Consider the following 24,169-nt stretch of genomic DNA (forward strand, 5'->3'; position numbering starts at 1 on the left):
CACAATAACAATGATGAATTGATGAAGACCCTTGAAGAACACTTCTCGCCCAAGCTATTAAACATATCAGAAAGCTGCAGATTTCATCAACATAATGAAGAAGAGGGTGAAACTATTCCACAATTCGTACTTCAGAAACGAGCAAAGAATTAAAAGTTTGGATCATCTCTTGAGGACACGTTGCGAGACAGACTTGTGTGCAGATTAAGAAATGAGACAATCCGGAGACAATTGCTCGCACAAAGCTCTCTAACGTTCACACTTGCTGTTGAAATAGCAGTCACGGTGGAATTGGCAGCAAAAGAAGCTTCCCAAATTGCAGCTGGTGCCCAAATAAACAAGATGAATACTGAGAAAAGAAGATCTCTCAGCATACAAGCATAACATTGGTGTGCCCAGGTGGGCATCAGCCACAGGAATGTGGATGTCGAGGAAACAAAAGTCGCAATTGAGGCGTGAGCGGTCACACAATAAAGATAGGTTAATCAAGAAAAAATCCTCAAACCTCGAAGATGGGTAAAAGTACAAAAAGAGTATATAGAATGACTGAAGACAGTGAAAATTCCCACAATAACTACGGTGATCAAAGAACTAAAACTCAGTGTAGTACCGATGCAAGATAATACATACAGATTTTGGGTCCAACACTAAATGGGAACAAAATTAGAATGGAAGTATCTCTGAAAAATTATATCAAGAAAAGCTCAAGAACGTACCATTAAAACTGTCTGACATAATGTTGAGAATTTAATTGGAAGAGGTGGTTCCAGTGAAGGGCTGTATCATGGTGCACGTTGAAGCAAATGGTCAATTAGCAAAACTTGCCTTCACATGTGGTAAAAACAAATTTTCCAACACTTTTCGGAAGAGCGTGGCTGAACAAAATCACATAAATTGGCAGCTGTGAATCTTGGTTGATGGAAGAAAACGCATTATAGATACTTTTCAAAAAGTACAAGAAGATATTTGAAAACACTAAAGGGGAAATGACCGGAGTCTAGGCACGGTTTGAGATAAAACCTGATACATCCTGAAATGCTTAAAAGGCAAGAACTGTGCCAAATGCTATAACATTAAAAGTTGATATGGAACTTGGCAACTTGATCAAAGATGGAGTGATCGAGTGAGTGGCGATGAGTGATTGGGCAACCCCAATTGTTCCAGTTATCAAACCAAATGGCTCTAAGAATCTGTGGTGACTTTAAAATGACAACAAACCCAGTGTTGTGTGTCGACCAGTATCTCTTACCATTAGTAGCGAACCTATTTGCTGGATTGTCGGGTGGACAATGGTTCAACTCGTCTAACAATTATAACACACAACGGACTGTTCAGGTACAAGCAGCGACCATTCGGAATAACATCTGCATTGGTCCTATTCCAAAAATCCATGCATCAAATCCTTAATGGCCTCAACGGTGTTCAGCGTTATTTTGACAGCATTTTAATTACCGGCCGGACTGAACAGGAGCACCAAAAGAATTAGGAAACACATTGGAGCATCTTGAAAGACACGGGGTGGGATTCTCCGGTCTGCCAGCCACGTGGTGCTTGTCTGCGCGCCTTTCGCTGGCGGTGGGATTCTATCTTCCTGCCGATTGCCAATGGATTTCCCATCATAACCACCTCACGCTGCCAAGAAACCCGGTGTCGGGGTGTGCCGCCGGCAGGAAAATTGAATTGCACGACCGAAGAATTCTGGCCACAACCTTCGCATCAAGATAGAGAAATGTGAATTCTTCCAATCATCAAAGAGCTATCCTGGTCATGTAATTGATAAGGACGGGCTTCACAAAGAACCGAAGAAGATGATGGTGGTTTCAGATGCACCAGGACCGCAGAACGCAACGGAGATCTTTTTTGGGACTCCTCAATCACTATGGAAAATTAATTCCAAATCTCGCTACCATATTAAATCCACCCCATATATTATTATGCGCAAGTCAGCAATGGACCTGAACAAAAGACTGCAAAGAGGCAAATACTGAAGTCTAAAATGTGCTGAAGAAATCAGAAGTCTCAATTCATTCCGACCCCAAGTTTAAAAATACAACTCGTATCTGAGGCATCGCCCTGTGGGGTGGGTGCAGTTGTGTCTCATATAATGACAAGTGGAGATGAAAGACCGATAGCTTTCACTTTGAGAACGTTGACAAGAGCTGAACAGAATTGTGCTCAATTGGAAAAAGAAGCCTTGAACATAGTATCTGGAGTCGGACTATTTCATCACTTATCTGTATGGTAGACGTTTACCTCTTTAACAGACAACCGGCACTTAACAACAAGATTTGGTCCATACCGTCTCCAGCTCGGAGATGGTCCCTTATCTTCTCAGTGCATCATTACGGGATTAACTGCAGAAGATTGGATGTGTATGCCGCTGCTCTATCACGTTTACTGATGTCAGTCAAAGCCAAATCCCAGGAGGATCACGTACTTTTACTGCATCTGAAGTGCAAAGACACACCAGATCCGGTGATGGGAAAGGTCATGGACATGATCGAGAAAGGTAAACTACTGAATGAGCAAAGGAAGAATCCAGAATTCAAGTCGTACAAACAAAGAAACTTGAATTAACGGTAGAGTATTTATGTGGGGAATTTGAGTCATCATTCCTCCATTCTTGCAGAATTGTATACTGGATTAACTTTGGGAAGGACATCCAGGAGGTGTACTGCGCCTTGTCGTCCTTCCACAAACTGATGGATGGAGGGGTTGTGGTCCCATCGTTGAAGAATGCCATCAAAGGACTGTTGGCTCAGGGAGGAAACGAGCTTCTAATTTCCTATAGACACCCTGCCCATGCGACGGACCCTAAACCCACCAGCAATATTGTTTTATGGATGTTGAGAACCAAGTTTGATTTGCTCTTATCACCTGACACTCCTATCCTTGTAGAGTGACAACAATCGAAACCAAGATACTCGCCATGAACAGACATCGAAATCAAGGTATTTTGAGCAAGGAGAAAGAGTTTCAGCGCGAAACTACTCTTCAAGTGAGTACACAGTACGTTCAAAGACCTATTTGGTTATACGGTGCAAACCGATGATGAGAGAGTTTGGAGGAGGCTCACCGATCAATTCCTCACTTCGAAAAGAGAATTTTCAGAGTCGGCATTTGAACGGGCAATATCGGACACTCTTTGTAGATCCCTGAACCTATGATTACGACTGAGTCGAATTCAGATTCTACACCAGTTGAACCAACAGCATCTGGCGGAGCTGATGAAGACCCAACTTCATTCGATAATTTCCTGAGCCAAGTGTGGATCAGTCTACCGAGAGTGTGAAAAAAAAGCCTCCTGAATGACGGATTCTGCCTAAGGCTCTTGTACTGGTGTGTGTCTGTGTGTATGTACAACCAATAATACGTGACTAAATCCTCACTGTTCACCTTGAGTACAAGTTTAAGTAAATATTTGTTGTCGCGTTACAGGAGTAATGGGGGAGGGATGTAATGTTTTCCAACCAGGGCGTCTCGGGCTAGTGTGTCACATGATTACGTTGTGATATTGTCAGATGCCCTTGGGAGATTTACCCTCTCTTCCATCTTGGACTGTGAGCGAGCAACACCTCTGTAAATAAACCCTGACAACTGGTTAAATAACCAAGGGTATGGTAACCTGATTCTCCTTTGTCTCCACTGTGAGTAAAAGTAAAACCCCTGAAAACACCACACCCATATACTGGTATTCCTGCAAAGTATCCTGAGTGAGTTCAGGACAAGGTTTTGATTGTATCTTTTTCAGCAACTCTGTACTACCAAACGACTAGTTCCACAAGAAATCTTTGGTTTGGTTTAGTTTTTTTAGCTGGTAGTTAGGTATTTTGGTTTTGAAACATGAGGCCCTTTTTCTAATGAATATCGTTGATTCTGGCGTCAGTGTTTCGTTCTTGGGACAGAATTGGAGGACTCCGTTTAGCATCCATATTTGCCCGTGTTCTTTGTGGGATGTTTTTGGAGGTTTATTAAGTTCATTGAAGTTGGGCTTCACCATCCAATAAGATCACAGCTGATCTGATTACAACCTCATCTCCTCCACTCCTGCCTTTCACCCTTTTGTTAGTCAAGACTCTTTTGAGCTCTGCCTTAAATATATTCAAAGACGCTGTTGCCACTGCCGTTTGGGGAAGAAAGTTCCAGAGGCTCACGGACCTCTGAGAGGGAAAGATGATCCTAATCTCTCCATTAAATGGGCCACCGCCCCTATTTTTGAACCGTCACCCCGAGTTCTAGATTCTCTCACCAGAGAAAACATTGTCTCCACATCGTCCCTGACAAGGCCGCTTAGAATCCGATGTGTTTGAATCAAGCTAGCCTCGGAAAGGGTCCAGAGGAGGTTCACAAGAATGATCCCTGGAATGAAGAGCTTGCCGTATGAGGAATGGTTGAGGACTCTGGGTCCGTACTCGTTGGAGTTTAGAAGGATGAGGGGGGATCTTATTGAAACTTGCAGGATAGTGCGTGGCCTGGACAGAGTAGACGTGGAGAGGATGTTTCCACCTGTCGGAAAAACTAGAAGCAGAGGACACAATCTCAGACTAAAGGGACGATCCTGTAAAACAGAGATGAGGAGGAATTTCTTCAGCCAGAGGGGGGTGAATCTGTGGAACTCTTTGCCGCAGAAGGCTGTGGAGGCCAAATCACTGAGTGTCATTAAGACCGAGATAGATAGGTTCTTGGTTAATAAGGGGATCAGGGGTTATGGGGAGAAGGCAGGAGAATGGGGATGAGAAAAATATCAGCCATGATTGAATGGCGGAGCAGACTCGATGGGCCGAGTGGCCTAATTCTGCTCCTATGTTTTATGGTATAAGTCGCCTCTTACCCTTTGAAACGCCAGCCGAGATACAAGCCTAACCCGTGTGACCTTTCCTCAATCAGACAACCTACCCATTCCAGGTAATGGTTAGGTAAAGCTTCTCTGAACTGCTTTCAACGCATTTACCTCCATCTTTAATCAGGAGACAATCATACACAATACTCCAGAAGCAGTCTCTCCAACGCCCTGTACAACTGAAGCAATCACCGCCCTAATTTTATATTCAATTCTCCTCACAATAAACAATAATATTCTGTTAGTTTTCCTAATTTAAAAAAAAAATTTAGTGTACCCAATTCAATTTTTCCAATTAAGGGGCAATTTAGCGTGGTCAATCCACCTACCCTGCACATCTTTGTGTTGTGGGGATGAAACCCACGCAAACATGAGGAGAATGTGCAAACTCCACACCCACATGGAGTTTGCATTTGACCTTTGACAGATAGTGTCAGCCTCTAACTCATACTTTCTACCCAATGCATGTGCACAGTCTCTCTCTCTCACTCACACACACACAGACAATCACTCAGGCTACACCATACTCTGTCTCATGTTGTTGACCTCAAGTACTCTGCTGTGAAAAAGCTGCTGATTCCTGAGGTCTCCTGTTCCTTATGTTCCTGAGTTTCTGTTCAATCTTCTCACGTAGTTTAATTTGTCCATGTGCTGCTGAATGGGGTTCGTTGCTGGTCGGTTTCGGCACTTTGCTTTCAGATGACCCCTGGTGTGTGGGAATGTCTAATCTATACTAGAGAAGTGTATTTTCCCACTCCCAATGAGACAGTTCACCACCGGGTCCCATGAGTCTTTATCTGGTGAACTCTGATGCACAGCCCTCTTGCAAAATGCCTTCGGAAAGTATAAACCATTCCCATCAATGAGATTGTCTTTGTGCGTGTTAAATTGATTGCTACATGAAGAAGCAATGACTCACTGCCTTCAGCAATGACACAGACTCTTCCAAACATCCTGTAGACTATGGGTGGCCATGGATGCTGTCTCTTCCCAGGGCTGACCCATGAGGCAGCTGAGAGAACACAATTGATTTCCCCATTCTGAGGGTCATGGTATCACAGGCAATTATTACCCATCCCTAGTTACCCCCGGAAGATGAGAGTGGGTCACCTGCCTGAATTGGTTTAGGTTCCATCCAATCCAGAGGACTGTTAATGAACATTTTCTACTTTAATATGGAGGTGACGGGAGAACATACAGGGTAAGGGAGCAAAATTTAAACATTTAAGTAATACTATTTAAAATTAAAATAGTTGTGTTTCTGACATTGATCCAGTGTCAATTGGACCCTTTTCCTTCTGTATTTGTCTCTACTTCCTTGATTCAATATAAGGCAGCACAGTAGCACAGTGGTTAGCACTGTTGCTTCACAGCTCCAGGGTCCCAGGTTCGATTCCCTGCTGGGTCACTGTCTGTGCGGAGTCTGCACGTTCTCCCCGTGTCTGCGTGGGTTTCCTTCGGGCGCTCCGGTTTCCTCCCACAAGTCCCGAAAGACGCGCTGTTAGGTAATTTGGACATTCTGAATTCGCCCTCTGTGTACCCGAACAGGCGCCGGAATGTGGCGACTAGGGGATTTTCACAGTAACTGCATTGCTGTGTTAATTTAAGCCTACTTGTGACAAGATTATTATTATCAATTATTCTCACTGCTTTCTGCTTGATATTTGTTACTGAATAACTGAACTTCACTCCCATTTCGATTGCAGGCGGTGGGGTAATACTGGTGACGTCTGCTGGTGTCGCCGCCACTAAACAAATATTTTCTGTTGTTTTGATAACTTTTCATCTCTTCCAGCAGAATGAGTCGCCTCTTCGTTTCGCTCGCTCATTTGATCATAATACTGGCTGCTGCTCCGGGCTTTACAGTTGGTGAGTGTGTGGCGCCGTCTTTCCATCACTCTGTTAGTCAGTAACCCTCCTCCCACCAGCCCCCCACCGTCTCTCCTGAGGCAGCCCCTCGGAGGCGAGGGCCATTCGATTCCACTCTGGTTTGCTGGGTTCAGACACGACTGATGAATCCAAGGTGCGATGTACAGACTCTGCCACCTGCTGGTCAGGCGGTGCTTGACCGCTTGGGTTGATGGGAGCTCTCTGTGCTTCCTCCAATGTCTCGCCTCCGGCTCCAAATGTCCCTGATGAAGTCTTTACGATCTGTTCAGTGCCTTCCCAAATCAACCTTCTACGTTTTGGTTTGTTACCTGACCAGGCGTCCCCCCTGGGTCAGTGGGTATGTTTGATCACTTCAGACATGCCGGAGGCCATCCCAGAAGTGTTTCCACTATCCTCCTGGGAGCCTCCTGCCTCAACTGAGTTCCGGGTGAAGCAGTTGCTTTCCGAGTCTGCTGTCAGGTATAAGGGCATGAATAAAGGTTATTCACGAAGGCCATGCCTTTTCAGCCTTGCCCCTCGCCTGAGGTGTGGTGACCCTGAGGATAAATTACCACCAGTCAGCCCCCCCCGCCCCCCCCCCCCCCCCTGCCCCCCTCAAAGGGGAAAGCAGCCTATGGTCATCTGGGACTGTGGTGACTTTACCTATAAGGGCACCGAAACGCTGGGCAAGTTGTATGGGAGAGGGAGGTGCTCTGAGACCATGGCTCCTGCCGCTGGATTTAGAGAATCTTGTGGTACTTCTCCAGTGCTTTAGTGCACCTGCAAATCTCTGCGACATTCAGGAGTGCGGGGATTACTGTGTTACTGATTGTATCTCTACTGATGTTAATCCAGCTCCCTCTCACTGTCACTCAGTAACCCCTTCCCCCAGCACCCTGTGTTACTGACTGTAACTCTACTGATGTTAATCCAGCTCCCTCTCACTGTCACTCAGTAACCCCTTCCCCCAGCACCCTGTGTTACTGACTGTATCTCTACTGATGTTAATCCAGCTCCCTCACTGTCACTCAGTAACCCCTCTCCCCCAGCACCCTGTGTTACTGACTGTATCTGTACTGATGTTAATGCGGCTCCCTCACACTGTCACTCAGTAACCCCTCTCCCCCAGCACCCTGTGTTACTGACTGTATCTCTGCTGATGTTAATCGAGCTCCCTCACACTGTCACTCGGTAACCCCTCTTCCGCCAGCACCCTGTGTTACTGTCTGTATCTCTACAGATGTTAATTTAGCTCCCTCACACTGTCACTCATTAACCCCTCTCCCCCAGCACCCTGTGTTACTGATTGTATCACTACTGATGTTAATCCAGCTCCCTCACACTGTCACTCAGTAACCCCTCTCCCCCAGCACCCTGTGGGTTACACATTGTATCTCAACCGATGTTAATTCAGCTCTCTGACACTGTCACTCCGTAACCCCTCTCCCCCAGCACCCTGTGTTACTGATTGTATCTCTACAGATGTTAATCCAGCTTTCTGACACTGCCACTCAGTAACTCCTCTCCCCCAGCACCCTGTGTTACTGACTGTATTTCTACTGATGTTAATCCAGCTCCCTCACACTGTCACTCAGTAACCCCTCTCCCCCCAGCACCCTGTGTTACTGTCTGTATCTCTACTGATGTTAATCCAGCTCCCTCACACTGTCACTCAGTAACCCCTCTCCCCAAACACCCTGTGTCACTGACTGTATTTCTATTGATGTTAATCCAGCTCCCTCACACTGCCACTCAGTAACCCCTCTCCCCCAGCACACTGTTTTACCTACTGTATCTCGACTGGTGTCAATTTTGCTCCCTCACACTGTCACTCAGTATCCCCTCTCCCCCCAGCATCCTGTGTTACTGACTGTATCTCTACTGATGTTAATCCAGCTCCCTCGCAGCGTCACTCAGTAACCCCTCTCCCCCAGCACCCTGTGTTAATGACTGTATCTCTACAGATGTTAATCCAGCTCCCTCACACTGTCACTCAGTAACCCCTCTCCCCCAGCACCCTGTGTTACTGACTGTATCTCTACTGATGTTAATCCAGCTCCCTCACACTGTCACTCAGTAACCCCTCTCCCCCAGCACCCTGTGTTACTGACTGTACCTCTGCTGATGTTAATCCAGCTCCCTCACACTGTCACTCAGTAACCCCTCTACCCCAGCACCATTTGTTACTGTCTGTAACTCTACTGATGTTAATCCAGCTCCCTCACACTGTCACCCAGTAACCCCTCTCCCCCAGCACCCTGTGTTACAGACTGTACCTCTACTGATGTTAATCCAGCTCACTCACACTGTCACTCAGTAACCCCTCTCCCCCAGCACCATGTGTTACTGTCTGTGTCTCTACTGATGTTAATCCAGCTCCCTCACACTGTCACTCAGTATCCCCTCTCCCCCAGCAGGCTGTGTTACTGACTGTATCCCTACTGATGTTAATCCAGCTCCCTCTCACTGTCACTCAGTCACCCCTCTCCCCCAGCACCCTGTGTTACTGACTGTATCTCTACTGATGTTAATCCAGCTCCCTCACACTGTCACTCAGTAACCCCTCTCCCCCAGCACCCTGTGTTACTGACTGTATCTCTACTGATGTTAATCCAGCTCCCTCTCACTGTCACTCAGTCACCCCTCTCCCCCAGCACCCTGTGTTACTGACTGTATCTCTACTGATGTTAATCCAGCTCCCTCGCACTGTCACTCAGTAACCCCTCTCCCCCAGCACCCTGTGTTACTGACTGTATCTCTACTGATGTTAATCCAGCTCCCTCACACTGTCACTCAGTAACCCCTCTCCCCCAGCACCCTGTGTTACTGACTGTATCTCTACTGATGTTAATCCAGCTCCCTCACACTGTCACTCAGTAACCCCTCTCCCCCAGCACCCTGTGTTACTGACTGTACCTCTGCTGATGTTAATCCAGCTCCCTCACACTGTCACTCAGTAACCCCTCTCCCCCAGCACCCTGTGTTACTGACTGTATCTCTACTGATGTTAATCCAGCTCCCTCACACTGTCACTCAGTAACCCCTCTCTCCCAGCACCATGTGCTACTGTTTGTATCTCGACTCGTGTTAATCCAACTCCCTCACACTATTAATCGGTAACCCCTCTCCCCCAGCTCCATGTGTTACTGACTGTATCTCTACTGATGTTAATCCAGCTCCTTCACACTGTCACTAAGTAACCCCTCTCCCCCAGCACCCTGTGTTACTGATTGGATCTCGATTGATGTTAATGCGGCTCCCTCACACTGTCACTCAGTAACCCCTCTCCCCCCAGCACCCTGTGTTACTGACTGTATCTCTACTGATGTTAATCCAGCTCCCTCACACTGTCACTCAGTAACCCCTCCCCCAGCACCCTGTGTTACTGACTGTATCTCTACTGCTGTTAATCAGCTCCCTCACACTGTCACTCAGTAACCCCTCTCCCCCAGCACCCTGTGTTACTGTCTGTACCTCTGCTGATGTTAATCCAGCTCCCTCACACTGTCACTCAGTAACCCCTCTCCCCAGCAGCATTTGTTACTGTCTGTATCTCTACTGATGTTAATCCAGCTCCCTCACACTGTCACTCAGTAACCCCTCTCCCACAGCACCCTGTGTTACTGACTACCTCTGCTGATGTTAATCCAGCTCCTTCACATTGTCACTCAGTAACCCCTCTCCCCCAGCACCCTGTGTTACTGACTGTATCTCTACTGATGTTAATCCAGCTCCCTCACACTGTCACTCAGTCACCCCTCTTCCGCCAGCACCCTGTGTTACTGTCTGTATCTCTACAGATGTTAATTTAGCTCCCTCACACTGTCACTCATTAACCCCTCTCCCCCAGCACCCTGTGTTACTGATTGTATCACTACTGATGTTAATCCAGCTCCCTCACACTGTCACTCAGTATCCCCTCTCCCCCAGCACCATGTGTTACTGTCTGTATCTCTACTGATGTTAATCCAGCCCCCTCTCACTGTCACTCAGTAACCCCTCTCCCCCAGCACCCTGTGGGTTACACATTGTATCTCAACCGATGTTAATTCAGCTCTCTGACACTGTCACTCCGTAACCCCTCTCCCCCAGCACCCTGTGTTACTGATTGTATCTCTACAGATGTTAATCCAGCTTTCTGACACTGCCACTCAGTAACTCCTCTCCCCCAGCACCCTGTGTTACTGACTGTATTTCTACTGATGTTAATCCAGCTCCCTCACACTGTCACTCAGTAACCCCTCTCCCCCCAGCACCCTGTGTTACTGTCTGTATCTCTACTGATGTTTATCCAGCTCCCTCACACTGTCACTCAGTAACCCCTCTCTCCCAGCACCCTGTGTCACTGACTGTATCTCTACAGATGTTAATCCAGCTCCCTCACACTGTCACTCAGTCACCCCTCTCCCCCAACACCCTGTGTCACTGACTGTATTTCTATTGATGTTAATCCAGCTCCCTCACACTGCCACTCAGTAACCCCTCTCCCCCAGCACACTGTTTTACCTACTGTATCTCGACTGGTGTCAATTTTGCTCCCTCACACTGTCACTCAGTATCCCCTCTCCCCCCAGCATCCTGTGTTACTGACTGTATCTCTACTGATGTTAATCCAGCTCCCTCACACTGTCACTCAGTATCCCCTCTCCCCAAGCACCCTGTGGTACTGACTGTACCTCTGCTGATGTTAATCCAGCTCCCTCACACTGTCACTCAGTAACCCCTCTACCCCAGCACCATTTGTTACTGTCTGTAACTCTATTGATGTTAATCCAGCTCCCTCACACTGTCACCCAGTAACCCCTCTCCCCCAGCACCCTGTGTTACAGACTGTACCTCTACTGATGTTAATCCAGCTCACTCACACTGTCACTCAGTAACCCCTCTCCCCCAGCACCATGTGTTACTGTCTGTGTCTCTACTGATGTTAATCCAGCTCCCTCACACTGTCACTCAGTATCCCCTCTCCCCCAGCAGGCTGTGTTACTGACTGTATCCCTACTGATGTTAATCCAGCTCCCTCTCACTGTCACTCAGTAACCCCTCTCCCCCAGCACCCTTTGTTACAGACTGTACCTCTACTGATGTTAATCCAGCTCCCTCACACTGTCACTCAGTAACCCCTCTCCCCCAGCACCCTGTGTTACTGACTGTATCTCTACTGACGTTAATCCAGCTCCCTCACACTGTCACTCAGTAACCCCTCTCCCCCATCACGCTGTGTTACTGACTGTATCTCTACTGATGTTAATCCAGCTCCCTTGCACTGTCACTCAGTAACCCCTCTCCCCCAGCAGCATTTGTTACTGTCTGTATCTCTACTGATGTTAATCCAGCTCCCTCACACTGTCACTCAGTAACCCCTCTCCCCCAGCACCCTGTGTTACAGACTGTATCTCTACTGATGTTAATCCAGCTCCCTCACACTGTCACCCAGTAACCCCTCTCCCACAGCACCCTGTGTTACTGACTACCTCTGCTGATGTTAATCCAGCTCCTTCACATTGTCACTCAGTAACCCCTCTCCCCCAGCACCCTGTGTTACTGACTGTATCTCTACTGATGTTAATCCAGCTCCCTCACACTGTCACTCAGTCACCCCTCTTCCTCCAGCACCCTGTGTTACTGTCTGTATCTCTACAGATGTTAATTTAGCTCCCTCACACTGTCACTCATTAACCCCTCTCCCCCAGCACCCTGTGTTACTGATTGTATCACTACTGATGTTAATCCAGCTCCCTCACACTGTCACTCAGTATCCCCTCTCCCCCAGCACCATGTGTTACTGTCTGTATCTCTACTGATGTTAATCCAGCCCCCTCTCACTGTCACTCAGTAACCCCTCTCCCCCAGCATCCTGTGTTGCTGACTGTATCTCGATTGATGTTAATCCAGCTCCCTCACACTGTCACTCAGTAACCCCTCTCCCCCAGCATGTGTTACTGACTACCTCTACTGATGTTAATCCGGCTCCCTCTCACTGTTACTCAGAGGCCCCTCTCCCCCAGCACCCTGTGTTACTGACTGTATCTCTACTGATGTTAATCCAGCCCCCTCACACTGTCACTCAGTAACCACTCTCCCCCAGCACACTGTTTTACCTACTATATCTCGACTGGTGTCAATTTTGCTCCCTCACACTGTCACTCAGTATCCCCTCTCCCCCCAGCATCCTGTGTTACTGACTGTATCTCTACTGATGTTAATCCAGCTCCCTCGCAGCGTCATTCAGTAACCCCTCTCCCTAAGCACCCTGTGTTACTGACTGTATCTCTACTGATGTTAATCCAGCTCCCTCACACTGTCACTCAGTAACCCCTCTCCCTAAGCACCCTGTGTTACTGACTGTACCTCTGCTGATGTTAATCCAGCTCCCTCACACTGTCACTCAGTAACCCCTCTCCCCCAGCACCCTGTGTTACTGACTGTACCTCTGCTGATGTTAATCCAGCTCCCTCACACTGTCACTCAGTAACCCCTCTCCCTAAGCACCCTGTGTTACTGACTGTACCTCTGCTGATGTTAATCCAGCTCCCTCACACTGTCACTCAGTAACCCCTCTCCCCCAGCACCATTTGTTACTGTCTGTAACTCTACTGATGTTAATCCAGCTCCCTCACACTGTCACCCAGTAACCCCTCTCCCTAAGCACCCTGTGTTACTGACTGTACCTCTGCTGATGTTAATCCAGCTCCCTCACACTGTCACTCAGTAACCCCTCTCCCCCAGCACCATTTGTTACTGTCTGTAACTCTACTGATGTTAATCCAGCTCCCTCACACTGTCACCCAGTAACCCCTCTCCCCCAGCACCCTGTGTTACAGACTGTATCTCTACTGATGTTAATCCAGCTTCCACACACTGTCACTCTGTAACCCCTCTCCCCCAGCACCCTGTGTTACTGACGGTATCTCTACTGATGTTAATCCAGCTGCCTCACACTGTCACTCAGTAACCCCTCTCCCCCAGCACCCTGTGTTACTGACTGTATCTCTACTGATGTTAATCCAGCTCCCTCACACTGTCACTCAGTAACCCCTCTCCCCCCAGCACCCTGTGTTACTGACGGTATCTCTACTGATGTTAATCCAGCTGCCTCACACTGTCACTCAGTAACCCCTCTCCCCCAGCACCCTGTGTTACTGACTGTATCTCTACTGATGTTAATCCAGCTCCCTCACACTGTCACTCAGTAACCCCTCTCCCCCAGCACCCTGTGTTACTGACGGTATCTCTACTGATGTTAATCCAGCTCCCTCACACTGTCACTCAGTAACCCCTCTCCCCGAGCACCCTGTGTTACTGTCTGTATCTCTACTGATGTTAATCCAGCTCCCTCTCACTGTCACTCAGTAACCCTCTTCCCCCAGCGTCTTGTGTTACTGACTGTATCTCTACAGATGTTTACCCAGCTCTCTGTCACTGTCACTCAGTAACTCCTCTCCCCCAGCACCCTCTGTTACTGACTGTATCCCTACTGATGTTAATTCAGCTCCCTCTCACTGAACTCAGTAACCCCTCTCTCCCCAGCACCCTGTGTTACTGACTGCATCTCTACTGATGTTAATCCAGCTCCCTCACACTGTCACTCAGTAACCCCTCTCCCCAAGCACCCTGTGTTACTGACTGTATCTCTACTGATGTTAATCCAGCTCCCTCAGACTGTCACTCAGGAACCCCACTCCCCCAGTGTTCTGTGTTACTGACTGTATCTCTACTGATGTTAACCCAGCTCCCTCACACTGTCACTCAGTAACTCCTCTCCCCCAGCACCCTCTGTTACTGACTGTATCCCTACTGATGTTAATTCAGCTCCCTCTCACTGAACTCAGTAACCCCTCTCTCCCAGCACCCTGTGTTACTGACTGCATCTCTACTGATGTTAATCCAGCTCCCTCACACTGTCACTCAGTAACCCCTCTCCCCAAGCACCCTGTGTTACTGACTGTATCTCTACTGATGTTAATCCAGCTCCCTCACACTGTCACTCAGGAACCCCACTCCCCCAGTGTTCTGTGTTACTGACTGTATCTGAACTGATGTTATTCCAGCTCCCTCACACTGTCACTCAGTATCCACTCTCCCCCAGCGTCCAGTGTTACGGACTGTAGCTCAACCGATGTTAATTCAGCTCCCTCACACTGTCACTCCTAAACCCCCTCCCAGCACCCTGTGTTACTGTCTGTATCTCTACTGCTGTGAATCAGCTCCATCTCACTGAACTCAGTAACCCCTCTCCCCCAGCACACCGTGTTACTGACTGTATCTCTACTGATGTTAATCCAGCTCCCTCACACTGTCACTCAGTCACCCCTCTCCCCAGCACTCTGTGTTACTGACTGTATCTCTACTGATGTGAATCCAGCTCCCTCTCACTGTCACTCAGTATCCACTCTCCCCCAGCGTCCAGTGTTACGGACTGTAGCTCAACCGATGTTAATTCAGCTCCCTCACACTGTCACTCCGTAACCCCCCCCCAGCGCCCTGTGTTACTGACTGTATCTCCACTGATGTTAATCCAGCTCCCTCACACTGTCACTCAGTAACCCCACTCCCCCAGCGTCCTGTGTTACGGACTCTATCTCTACAGATGTTAATCCAGCTCTCTGACACTGTTACTCAGTAACTCATCTCCCCCAGCACCCTGTGTTACACACTGTATCTCAACCGATGTTAATTCAGCTCCCTCGCACAGTCCCTCAGTAACCCCTGTCCCCCCGCACCCTGTGTTACTCACTGCATCTCAACCGATGTTAATTCAGCTCCCTCGCACTGTCACTCAGGAACCCCTCTCCCCAGCACCCTATGTTACTGACAGTATCTCTACTGATGTTAATCAGCTCCCTCACACTGTCACACAATAACCCTCTCCCCCAGCGTCCTGTGTTACTGACTGTATCTCTACTGATATTAATACAGCTCCCTCGCACTGTCAGTCAGTCACCCCTCTCCCCCAGCAGCCGGTGTTACTGATTGGCTCTCGATTGATGTTAATGCGGCTCCCTCACACTGTCACTCAGTAACCCCTCTCCCCCATCACCCTGTGTTACTGACTGTATCTCTGCTGATGTTAATCCAGCTCCCTCACACTGTTACTCAGTAATCCCACTCCCCCAGCACCCTGTGTTACTGACTGTATCTCTACTGATGTTAATTCAGCTCCCTCACACTGTTACTCAGTATCCCCTCTCCCCCAGCAGGCTTTGTTACTGACTGTACCTCTACTGATGTTAATCCAGCTGCCTCACACTGTCACTCAGTCACCCCTCTCTCCCAGCGCTCTGTGTTACTGACTGTATCTCTACTGATGTTAACCCAGCTCCCTCGCACTGTCACTCAGTAACCCATCTCTCCCAGCACCCTGTGTTCCTGACTGTATCTCTACTGATGTTAATCTAGCTCCCTCACACTGTCACTCAGTAACCCATCTCCCCCCAGCACCCTGTGTTACTGTCTGTGTCTCTACTGATGTTAATCTACCTCCCTCACACTGTCACTCAGTATCCCCTCTCCCCCCCAGCACACTGTGTTACTGACCTTATCTCTACCGATGATCAGCTCCCTCACACTGTCACTCAGTAACCCCTCTCTCCCAGCACCCTGTGTTACTGTCTGTATCTCTACTGCTGTGAATCAGCTCCCTCACACTGTCACTCAGTATCCACTCTCCCCCAGTGTCCTGTGTAACGGACTGCATCTCAACCGATGTGAATTCAGCTCCCTCACACTGTCACTCAGTAACCCCTCTCTCCCAGCACCCTGTGTTACTGACTGTATCTCTTCTGATGTTAATCCAGCTCCCTCACACAGTCACTTAGTAACCCCTGTCCCCCCGCACCCTGTGTTACTCACTGTATCTCAACCGATGTTAATTTAGCTCCCTCGCACTGTCACTCAGTAACCCCTCTCCCCCAGCACCCTGTGTTACTGACTGTATCTCTACTGATGTTAATTCAGCTCCCTCACACTGTCACTCAGTAACCCCTGCCCCCCGCACCCTGTGTTACACACTGTATCTCAACCGATGTTAATTCAGCTCCCTCGCACTGTCACACAGTAACCCCTCTCCCCCAGCACCCTGTGTTACTGACTGTATCTCTACTGATGTTAATCTGCTCCCTCACACTGTCACACAATAATCCTCTCCCCCAGCGTCCTGTGTTACTGACTGTATCTCTTCTGATGTTAATCCAGCTCCCTCACACTGTCACTCAGTAACCCCTCTCCCCCAGCACCCTGTGTTACTGACTGTATCTCTACTGATGTTAATCCAGCTCCCTCACACTATCACTCAGTAACCCCTCTCCCCCCGCACCCTGTGTTACTCACTGTATCTCAACCGATGTTATTTTAGCTCCCTCGCACTGTCACTCAGTAACCCCTCTCCCCCAGCACCCTGTGTTACTGACTGTATCTCTACTGATGTTAATCTGCTCCCTCACACTGTCACACAATAATCCTCTCCCCCAGCGTCCAGTGTTACTGACTGTATCTCTACAGATGTTAATCCAGCTCCCTCACACTGTCACTCAGTAACCCCTCTCCCCAGCACCCTGTGTTAGCGACTGTATCTCTACTGATGTTAATCCAGCTGCCTCACATTGTCACTCAGTAACCCCTTTCCCCCAGCACCCTGTGTTATCGACTGTATCTCTACTGATGTTAATCCAGCTCCCCCGCACTGTCACTCAGTAACCCGTCTCCCCCAGCACCCTGTGTTACTGTCTGTATCTCTACTGATGTTAATCCAGCTCCCTCACACTGTCACTCAGTATCCCCTCTCCCCTAGCAGCCTGTGTTACTGATTGTATCTCTACTGATGTGAATCCAGCTCCCTCACACTGTCACTCAGTATCCCCTCTCCCCCCCAGCACACTGTGTTACTGACCTTATCTCTACCGATGATCAGCTCCCTCACACTGTCACTCAGTAACCCCTCTCTCCCAGCACCCTGTGTTACTGTCTGTATCTCTACTGCTGTGAATCAGCTCCCTCACACTGTCACTCAGTATCCACTCTCCCCCAGTGTCCTGTGTAACGGACTGCATCTCAACCGATGTGAATTCAGCTCCCTCACACTGTCACTCAGTAACCCCTCTCTCCCAGCACCCTGTGTTACTGACTGTATCTCTTCTGATGTTAATCCAGCTCCCTCACACAGTCACTTAGTAACCCCTGTCCCCCCGCACCCTGTGTTACTCACTGTATCTCAACCGATGTTAATTTAGCTCCCTCGCACTGTCACTCAGTAACCCCTCTCCCCCAGCACCCTGTGTTACTGACTGTATCTCTACTGATGTTAATCTGCTCCCTCACACTGTCACACAATATCCCTCTCCCCCAGCGTCCTGTGTTACTGACTGTATCTCTCCTGATATTAATCCAGCTCCCTCACACTGTCACTCAGTAACCCCTCTCCCCCAGCAGCCTGTGTTACTGATTGTATCTCGATTGATGTTAATCCAGCTCCCTCACACTGTCACACAGTAACCCCTCTCCCCCAGCACCCTGTGTTCCTGACTGTATCTCTACTGATGTTAATCCAGCTCCCCCACACTGTCACTCAGTGACCCGTCTCCCCCAGCACCCTGTGTTACTGTCTGTATCTCTACTGATGTTAATCCAGCTCCCTCACACTGTCACTCAGTATCCCCTCTCCCCTAGCAGCCTGTGTTACTGATTGTATCTCGACTGATGTGAATCCAGCTCCCTCACACTGTCACTCAGTATCCACTCCCCCCCAGCATCCTGTGTTAAGGACTGTATCTCAACCGATGTTAATTCAGCTCCCTCACACTGTCACTCCGTAACCCCTCCCCCCCCCCCCCCCCCAGCGCATGTGTTACTGACTGTATCTCTACTGATGTGAATCCAGCTCTCCCTCACTGTCTCTCAGTAACCCCTCTTCCCCAGCGTCCTGTGTTACGGACTGTATCTCTACAGATGTTAATCCAGCTCTCTGACACTGTCACTTCGTAACCCCTGTCCCCCCGGACCCTGTGTTACTCACTGTATCTCAACCGATGTTAATTCAGCTCCCTCGCACTGTCACTCAGTAACCCCTCTCCCCCAGCGTCCTGTGTTACTCACTGTATCTCAACCGATGTTCATTCAGCTCCCTCACACTGTCACTCAGTAACCCCTCTCCCCCAGCACCCTGTGTTACTGACTGTATCTCTACTGATGTTAATCCAGCTCCCTCACACTGTCACTCAGTAACCCCTCTCCCCCAGCACACTGTGTTACTGACTGTATCTCTACTGATGTTAATCCAGCTCCCTCTCACTGTCACTCAGAAACCACTCTCCCCCAGCACACTGTGTTACTGACTGTATCTCTCTTGATGTTAATCCAGCTCCCTCACGCTGTCACTCAGTAACCCCTCTCCCCAGCACCCTGTGTTACTGACTGTATCTCTCTTGATGTTAATCCAGCTCCCTCACGCTGTCACTCAGTAACCCCTCTCCCCCAGCACCCTGTGTTCCTGACTGTATCTCTACTGATGTTAATCTAGCTCCCTCACACTGTCACTCAGTAACCCCTCTCCCCCAGCACCCTGTGTTACAGACTGTACCTCTACTGATGTTAATCCAGCTCCCTCACAATGTCACTCAGGATCCCCTCTCCCCCAGCAGGCTGTGTTACTGACTGTACCTCTACTGATGTTAATCCAGCTCCCTCACACTGTCACTCAGTATCCCCTTCTCCCCCAGCACCCTGTGCTAATGACTGTATCTCTGCTGATGTTAATCCAACTTCCACACACAGTCACTTAGTAACCCCTGTCCCCCCGCACCCTGTGTTACTCACTGTATCTCAACCGATGTTAATTTAGCTCCCTCGCACTGTCACTCAGTAACCCCTCTCCCCCAGCACCCTGTGTTACTGACTGTATCTCTACTGATGTTAATCTGCTCCCTCACACTGTCACACAATAACCCTCTCCCCCAGCGTCCTGTGTTACTGACTGTATCTCTCCTGATGTTAATCAAGCTCCCTCACACTGTCACTCAGTAACCCCTCTCTCCCAGCACCCTGTGTTACTGTCTGTATCTCCACTGCTGTTAATCCAGCTCCCTCACACTGTCACTCAGTAACCCCTCTCCCCCAGCAGGCTGTGTTACTGATTGTATCTCTCCTGATGTTAATCCAGCTCCCTCACACTGTCACTCAGTAACCCCTCTCCCCCAGCACCCTGTGTTACTGACTGTATCTCTACTGATGTTAATCCAGCTCCCTTACACTGTCACTCAGTAACCCCTCTCCCCAAGCACCCTGTGTTACTGACTATCTCTACTGATGTTAATCCAGCTCCCTCACACTGTCAGTCAGTCACCCCTCTCCCCCAGCAGCCTGTGTTACTGATTGGATCTCGATTGATGTTAATCCAGCTCCCTCACACTGTCACTCAGTAACCCCTCTCCCCCAGCACCCTGTGTTCCTGACTGTATCTCTACTGATGTTAATCCATCTCCCTCGCACTGTCACTCAGTAACCCCTCTCCCCAAGCACCCTGTGTTACTGACTATCTCTACTGATGTTAATCCAGCTCCCTCACACTGTCAGTCAGTCACCCCTCTCCACCAGCAGCCTGTGTTACTGATTGGATCTCGATTGATGTGAATCCAGCTCCCTCACACTGTCACTCAGTAACCCCTCTCCCCCAGCACCCTGTGTTCCTGACTGTATCTCTACTGATGTTAATCCAGCTCCCTCACACTGTCACTCAGTATCCCCTCTCCCCCAGCAGCCTGTGTTACTGACTGTATCTCTACTGATTTGAATCCAGATCCCTCACACTGTCACTCAGTAACCCCTGCCCCCCGCACCCTGTGTTACACACTGTATCTCAACCGATGTTAATTCAGCTCCCTCGCACTGTCACACAGTAACCCCTCTCCCCCAGCACCCTGTGTTACTGACTGTATCTCTACTGATGTTAATCTGCTCCCTCACACTGTCACACAATAATCCTCTCCCCCAGCGTCCTGTGTTACTGACTGTATCTCTTCTGATGTTAATCCAGCTCCCTCACACTGTCACTCAGTAACCCCTCTCCCCCAGCACCCTGTGTTACTGACTGTATCTCTACTGATGTTAATCCAGCTCCCTCACACTATCACTCAGTAACCCCTCTCCCCCCGCACCCTGTGTTACTCACTGTATCTCAACCGATGTTATTTTAGCTCCCTCGCACTGTCACTCAGTAACCCCTCTCCCCCAGCACCCTGTGTTACTGACTGTATCTCTACTGATGTTAATCTGCTCCCTCACACTGTCACACAATAATCCTCTCCCCCAGCGTCCAGTGTTACTGACTGTATCTCTACAGATGTTAATCCAGCTCCCTCACACTGTCACTCAGTAACCCCTCTCCCCAGCACCCTGTGTTAGCGACTGTATCTCTACTGATGTTAATCCAGCTGCCTCACATTGTCACTCAGTAACCCCTCTCCCCCAGCACCCTGTGTTATCGACTGTATCTCTACTGATGTTAATCCAGCTCCCCCGCACTGTCACTCAGTAACCCGTCTCCCCCAGCACCCTGTGTTACTGTCTGTATCTCTACTGATGTTAATCCAGCTCCCTCACACTGTCACTCAGTATCCCCTCTCCCCTAGCAGCCTGTGTTACTGATTGTATCTCTACTGATGTGAATCCAGCTCCCTCACACTGTCACTCAGTATCCACTCCCCCCCCAGCATCCTGCGTTACGGACTGTATCTCAACCGATGTTAATTCAGCTCCCTCACACTGTCACTCCGTAACACCTCCCCCCCCCCCCCCCCCCCCCCCCCCCCCCAGCGACCTGTGTTACTGACTGTATCTCTACTGATGTGAATCCAGCTCCCTCACACTGTCACTCAGTAACCCCTCTCCCCCAGCATCCTTTGTTACTGACTGTATCTCTACAGATGTTAATCCAGCTTCCTCACACTGTCACTCAGTAACCCCTCTCCCCCAGCACCATTTGTTACTGTCTGTATCTCTACTGATGTTAATCCAGCTCCCTCACACTGTCACTCAGTAACCCCTCTCCCCCAGCACACTGTGTTACTGACTGTATCTCTACAGATGTTAATCCAGCTCTCTCACACTGTCACTCAGTAACTCCTCTCCCCCAGCACCCTGCGTTACTGACTGTATATCTACTGATGTTAATCCAGCTCCCTCACACTGTCACTCAGTAACCCCTCTCCCCCAACACCCTGTGTTACTGAATACCTCAATTGATGTTAATCCAGCTCCCTCACACTGTCACTCAGTAACCCCTCTCCCCCAGCACCCTGTGTTACTGACTGGATCTCAACCGATGTTAATCCAGCTCCCTCACACGGTCACTCAGTAACCCCTCTCCCCCAGCACCCTGTGTTACTGACTGTATCTCTACTGATGTTAATCCAGCTCCCTCACACTGTCACTCGGTAACCCCTCTCATCCAGCACCCTGTGTTACTGACTGCATTTCTACTGATGATCAGCTCCCTCACACTGTCACTCAGTAGCCCCTCTCTCCCAGCACACTGTGTTACTGTCTGTATCTCTACTGATGTTAATCCAGCTCCCTCACACTGTCACTCAGTAACCCCTCTCCCCCAGAACCCTGTGTTACTGACTGTATCTCTACTGATGTTAATCCAGCTCCCTCGCACTGTCACTCAGTAACCCCTCTCCCTCAGCACCCTGTGTTACTGACTGTATCTCTACTGATGTTAATCCAGCTCCCTCACACTGTCACTCAGTATCCCCTCTCCCCCAGCAGGCTGTATTACTGACTGTATCTCTACTGACGTTAATCCAGCTCCCTCGCACTGACACTCAGTTACTCCTCACCCCAAGCACCCTGTGTTACTGACTGTATCTCTACTGATGTTAATCCAGCTCCCTCACACTGTCACTCAGTAACCCCTCTCCCCCAGCACCCTGTGTTACTGACTGTATCTCTACTGATGTGAATCCAGCTCCCTCACACTGTCACTCAGTATCCCCTCTCCCCCAGCACCCTGTGTTACTGACTGTATCTCTACTGATGTTATTCCAGCTCCCTCACACTGTCACTCAGTAACTCCTCTCCCCCAGCACCCTGAGTTACTGACTGTATATCTACTGATGTTAATCCAGCTCCCTCACACTGTCACTCAGTAACCCCTCTCCCCCAACACCCTGTGTTACTGAATACCTCAATTGATGTTAATCCAGCTCCCTCACACTGTCACTCAGTAACCCCTCTCCCCCAGCACCCTGTGTTACTGACTGGATCTCAACCGATGTTAATCCAGCTCCCTCACACGGTCACTCAGTATCCCCTCTCCCCCAGCACCCTGTGTTACTGACTGTATCTCTACTGATGTTAATCCAGCTCCCTCACACTGTCACTCGGTAACCCCTCTCATCCAGCACCCTGTGTTACTGACTGCATTTCTACTGATGATCAGCTCCCTCACACTGTCACTCAGTAGCCCCTCTCTCCCAGCACACTGTGTTACTGTCTGTATCTCTACTGATGTTAATCCAGCTCCCTCACACTGTCACTCAGTAACCCCTCTCCCCCAGAACCCTGTGTTACTGACTGTATCTCTACTGATGTTAATCCAGCTCCCTCGCACTGTCACTCAGTAACCCCTCTCCCTCAGCACCCTGTGTTACTGACTGTATCTCTACTGATGTTAATCCAGCTCCCTCACACTGTCACTCAGTATCCCCTCTCCCCCAGCAGGCTGTGTTACTGACTGTATCTCTACTGACGTTAATCCAGCTCCCTCGCACTGACACTCAGTTACTCCTCACCCCAAGCACCCTGTGTTACTGACTGTATCTCTACTGATGTTAATCCAGCTCCCTCACACTGTCACTCAGTAACCCCTCTCCCCCAGCACCCTGTGTTATAGAATCATAGAATCATAGAAGTTTACAGCATGGAAACAGGCCCTTCGGCCCAACCAGTCCATGCCGCCCAGTTTTTTACCATTAAGCTAGTCCCAGTTGCCCGCACTTGGCCCATAACCCTCTATACCCATCTTACCCATGTAACCATCTAAATGCTTTTTGAAAGACACAATTGTACCCGCTTCTACTACTACCTCTGGCAGCCCATTCCAGACACTCACTACCCTCTGAGTGAAGAAATTGCCCCTCTGGGCCCTTCTGAATCTCTCCCCTCTCACCTTAAACCTATGCCCTCTAGTTTTAGACTCCCCTACCTTTGGGAAAAGATGTTGACTATCTACCTTATCTATGCCCCTCATTATTTTATAGACCTCTATAAGATCACCCCTAAGCCTCCTACGCTCCAGGGAAAAAAGTCCCAGTCTATCCAGCCTCTCCTTATAACTCAAACCATCAAGTCCCGGCAACATCCTAGTAAATCTTTTCTGCACTCTTTCTAGTTTAATAATATCCTTTCTATAATAGGGTGACCAGAACTGCACACAGTATTCCAAGTGTGGCCGTACCAATGTCT

The 24,169-nt window shown here is 49.1% G+C and overlaps 1 protein-coding gene across 1 annotated transcript in view; it reads left to right on the forward strand.

The window, feature by feature from the left end:
* LOC140428233 (V-set domain-containing T-cell activation inhibitor 1-like) overlaps positions 1-24,169 on the forward strand; it is a 79,249-nt gene that overhangs the window by 25,319 nt on the left and 29,761 nt on the right. Inside the window, exon 2 of the mRNA XM_072514484.1 lies at positions 6,639-6,709. Coding sequence (XP_072370585.1) covers positions 6,640-6,709 — 70 coding nt within the window. The 5' untranslated portion in view covers position 6,639. The remainder of the gene's footprint in view (positions 1-6,638; positions 6,710-24,169) is intronic.

The sequence above is a fragment of the Scyliorhinus torazame genome, chromosome 1 (genome assembly GCF_047496885.1).
Source record: "Scyliorhinus torazame isolate Kashiwa2021f chromosome 1, sScyTor2.1, whole genome shotgun sequence".
In the NCBI taxonomy this organism is placed as follows: Eukaryota; Metazoa; Chordata; class Chondrichthyes; order Carcharhiniformes; family Scyliorhinidae; genus Scyliorhinus; species Scyliorhinus torazame.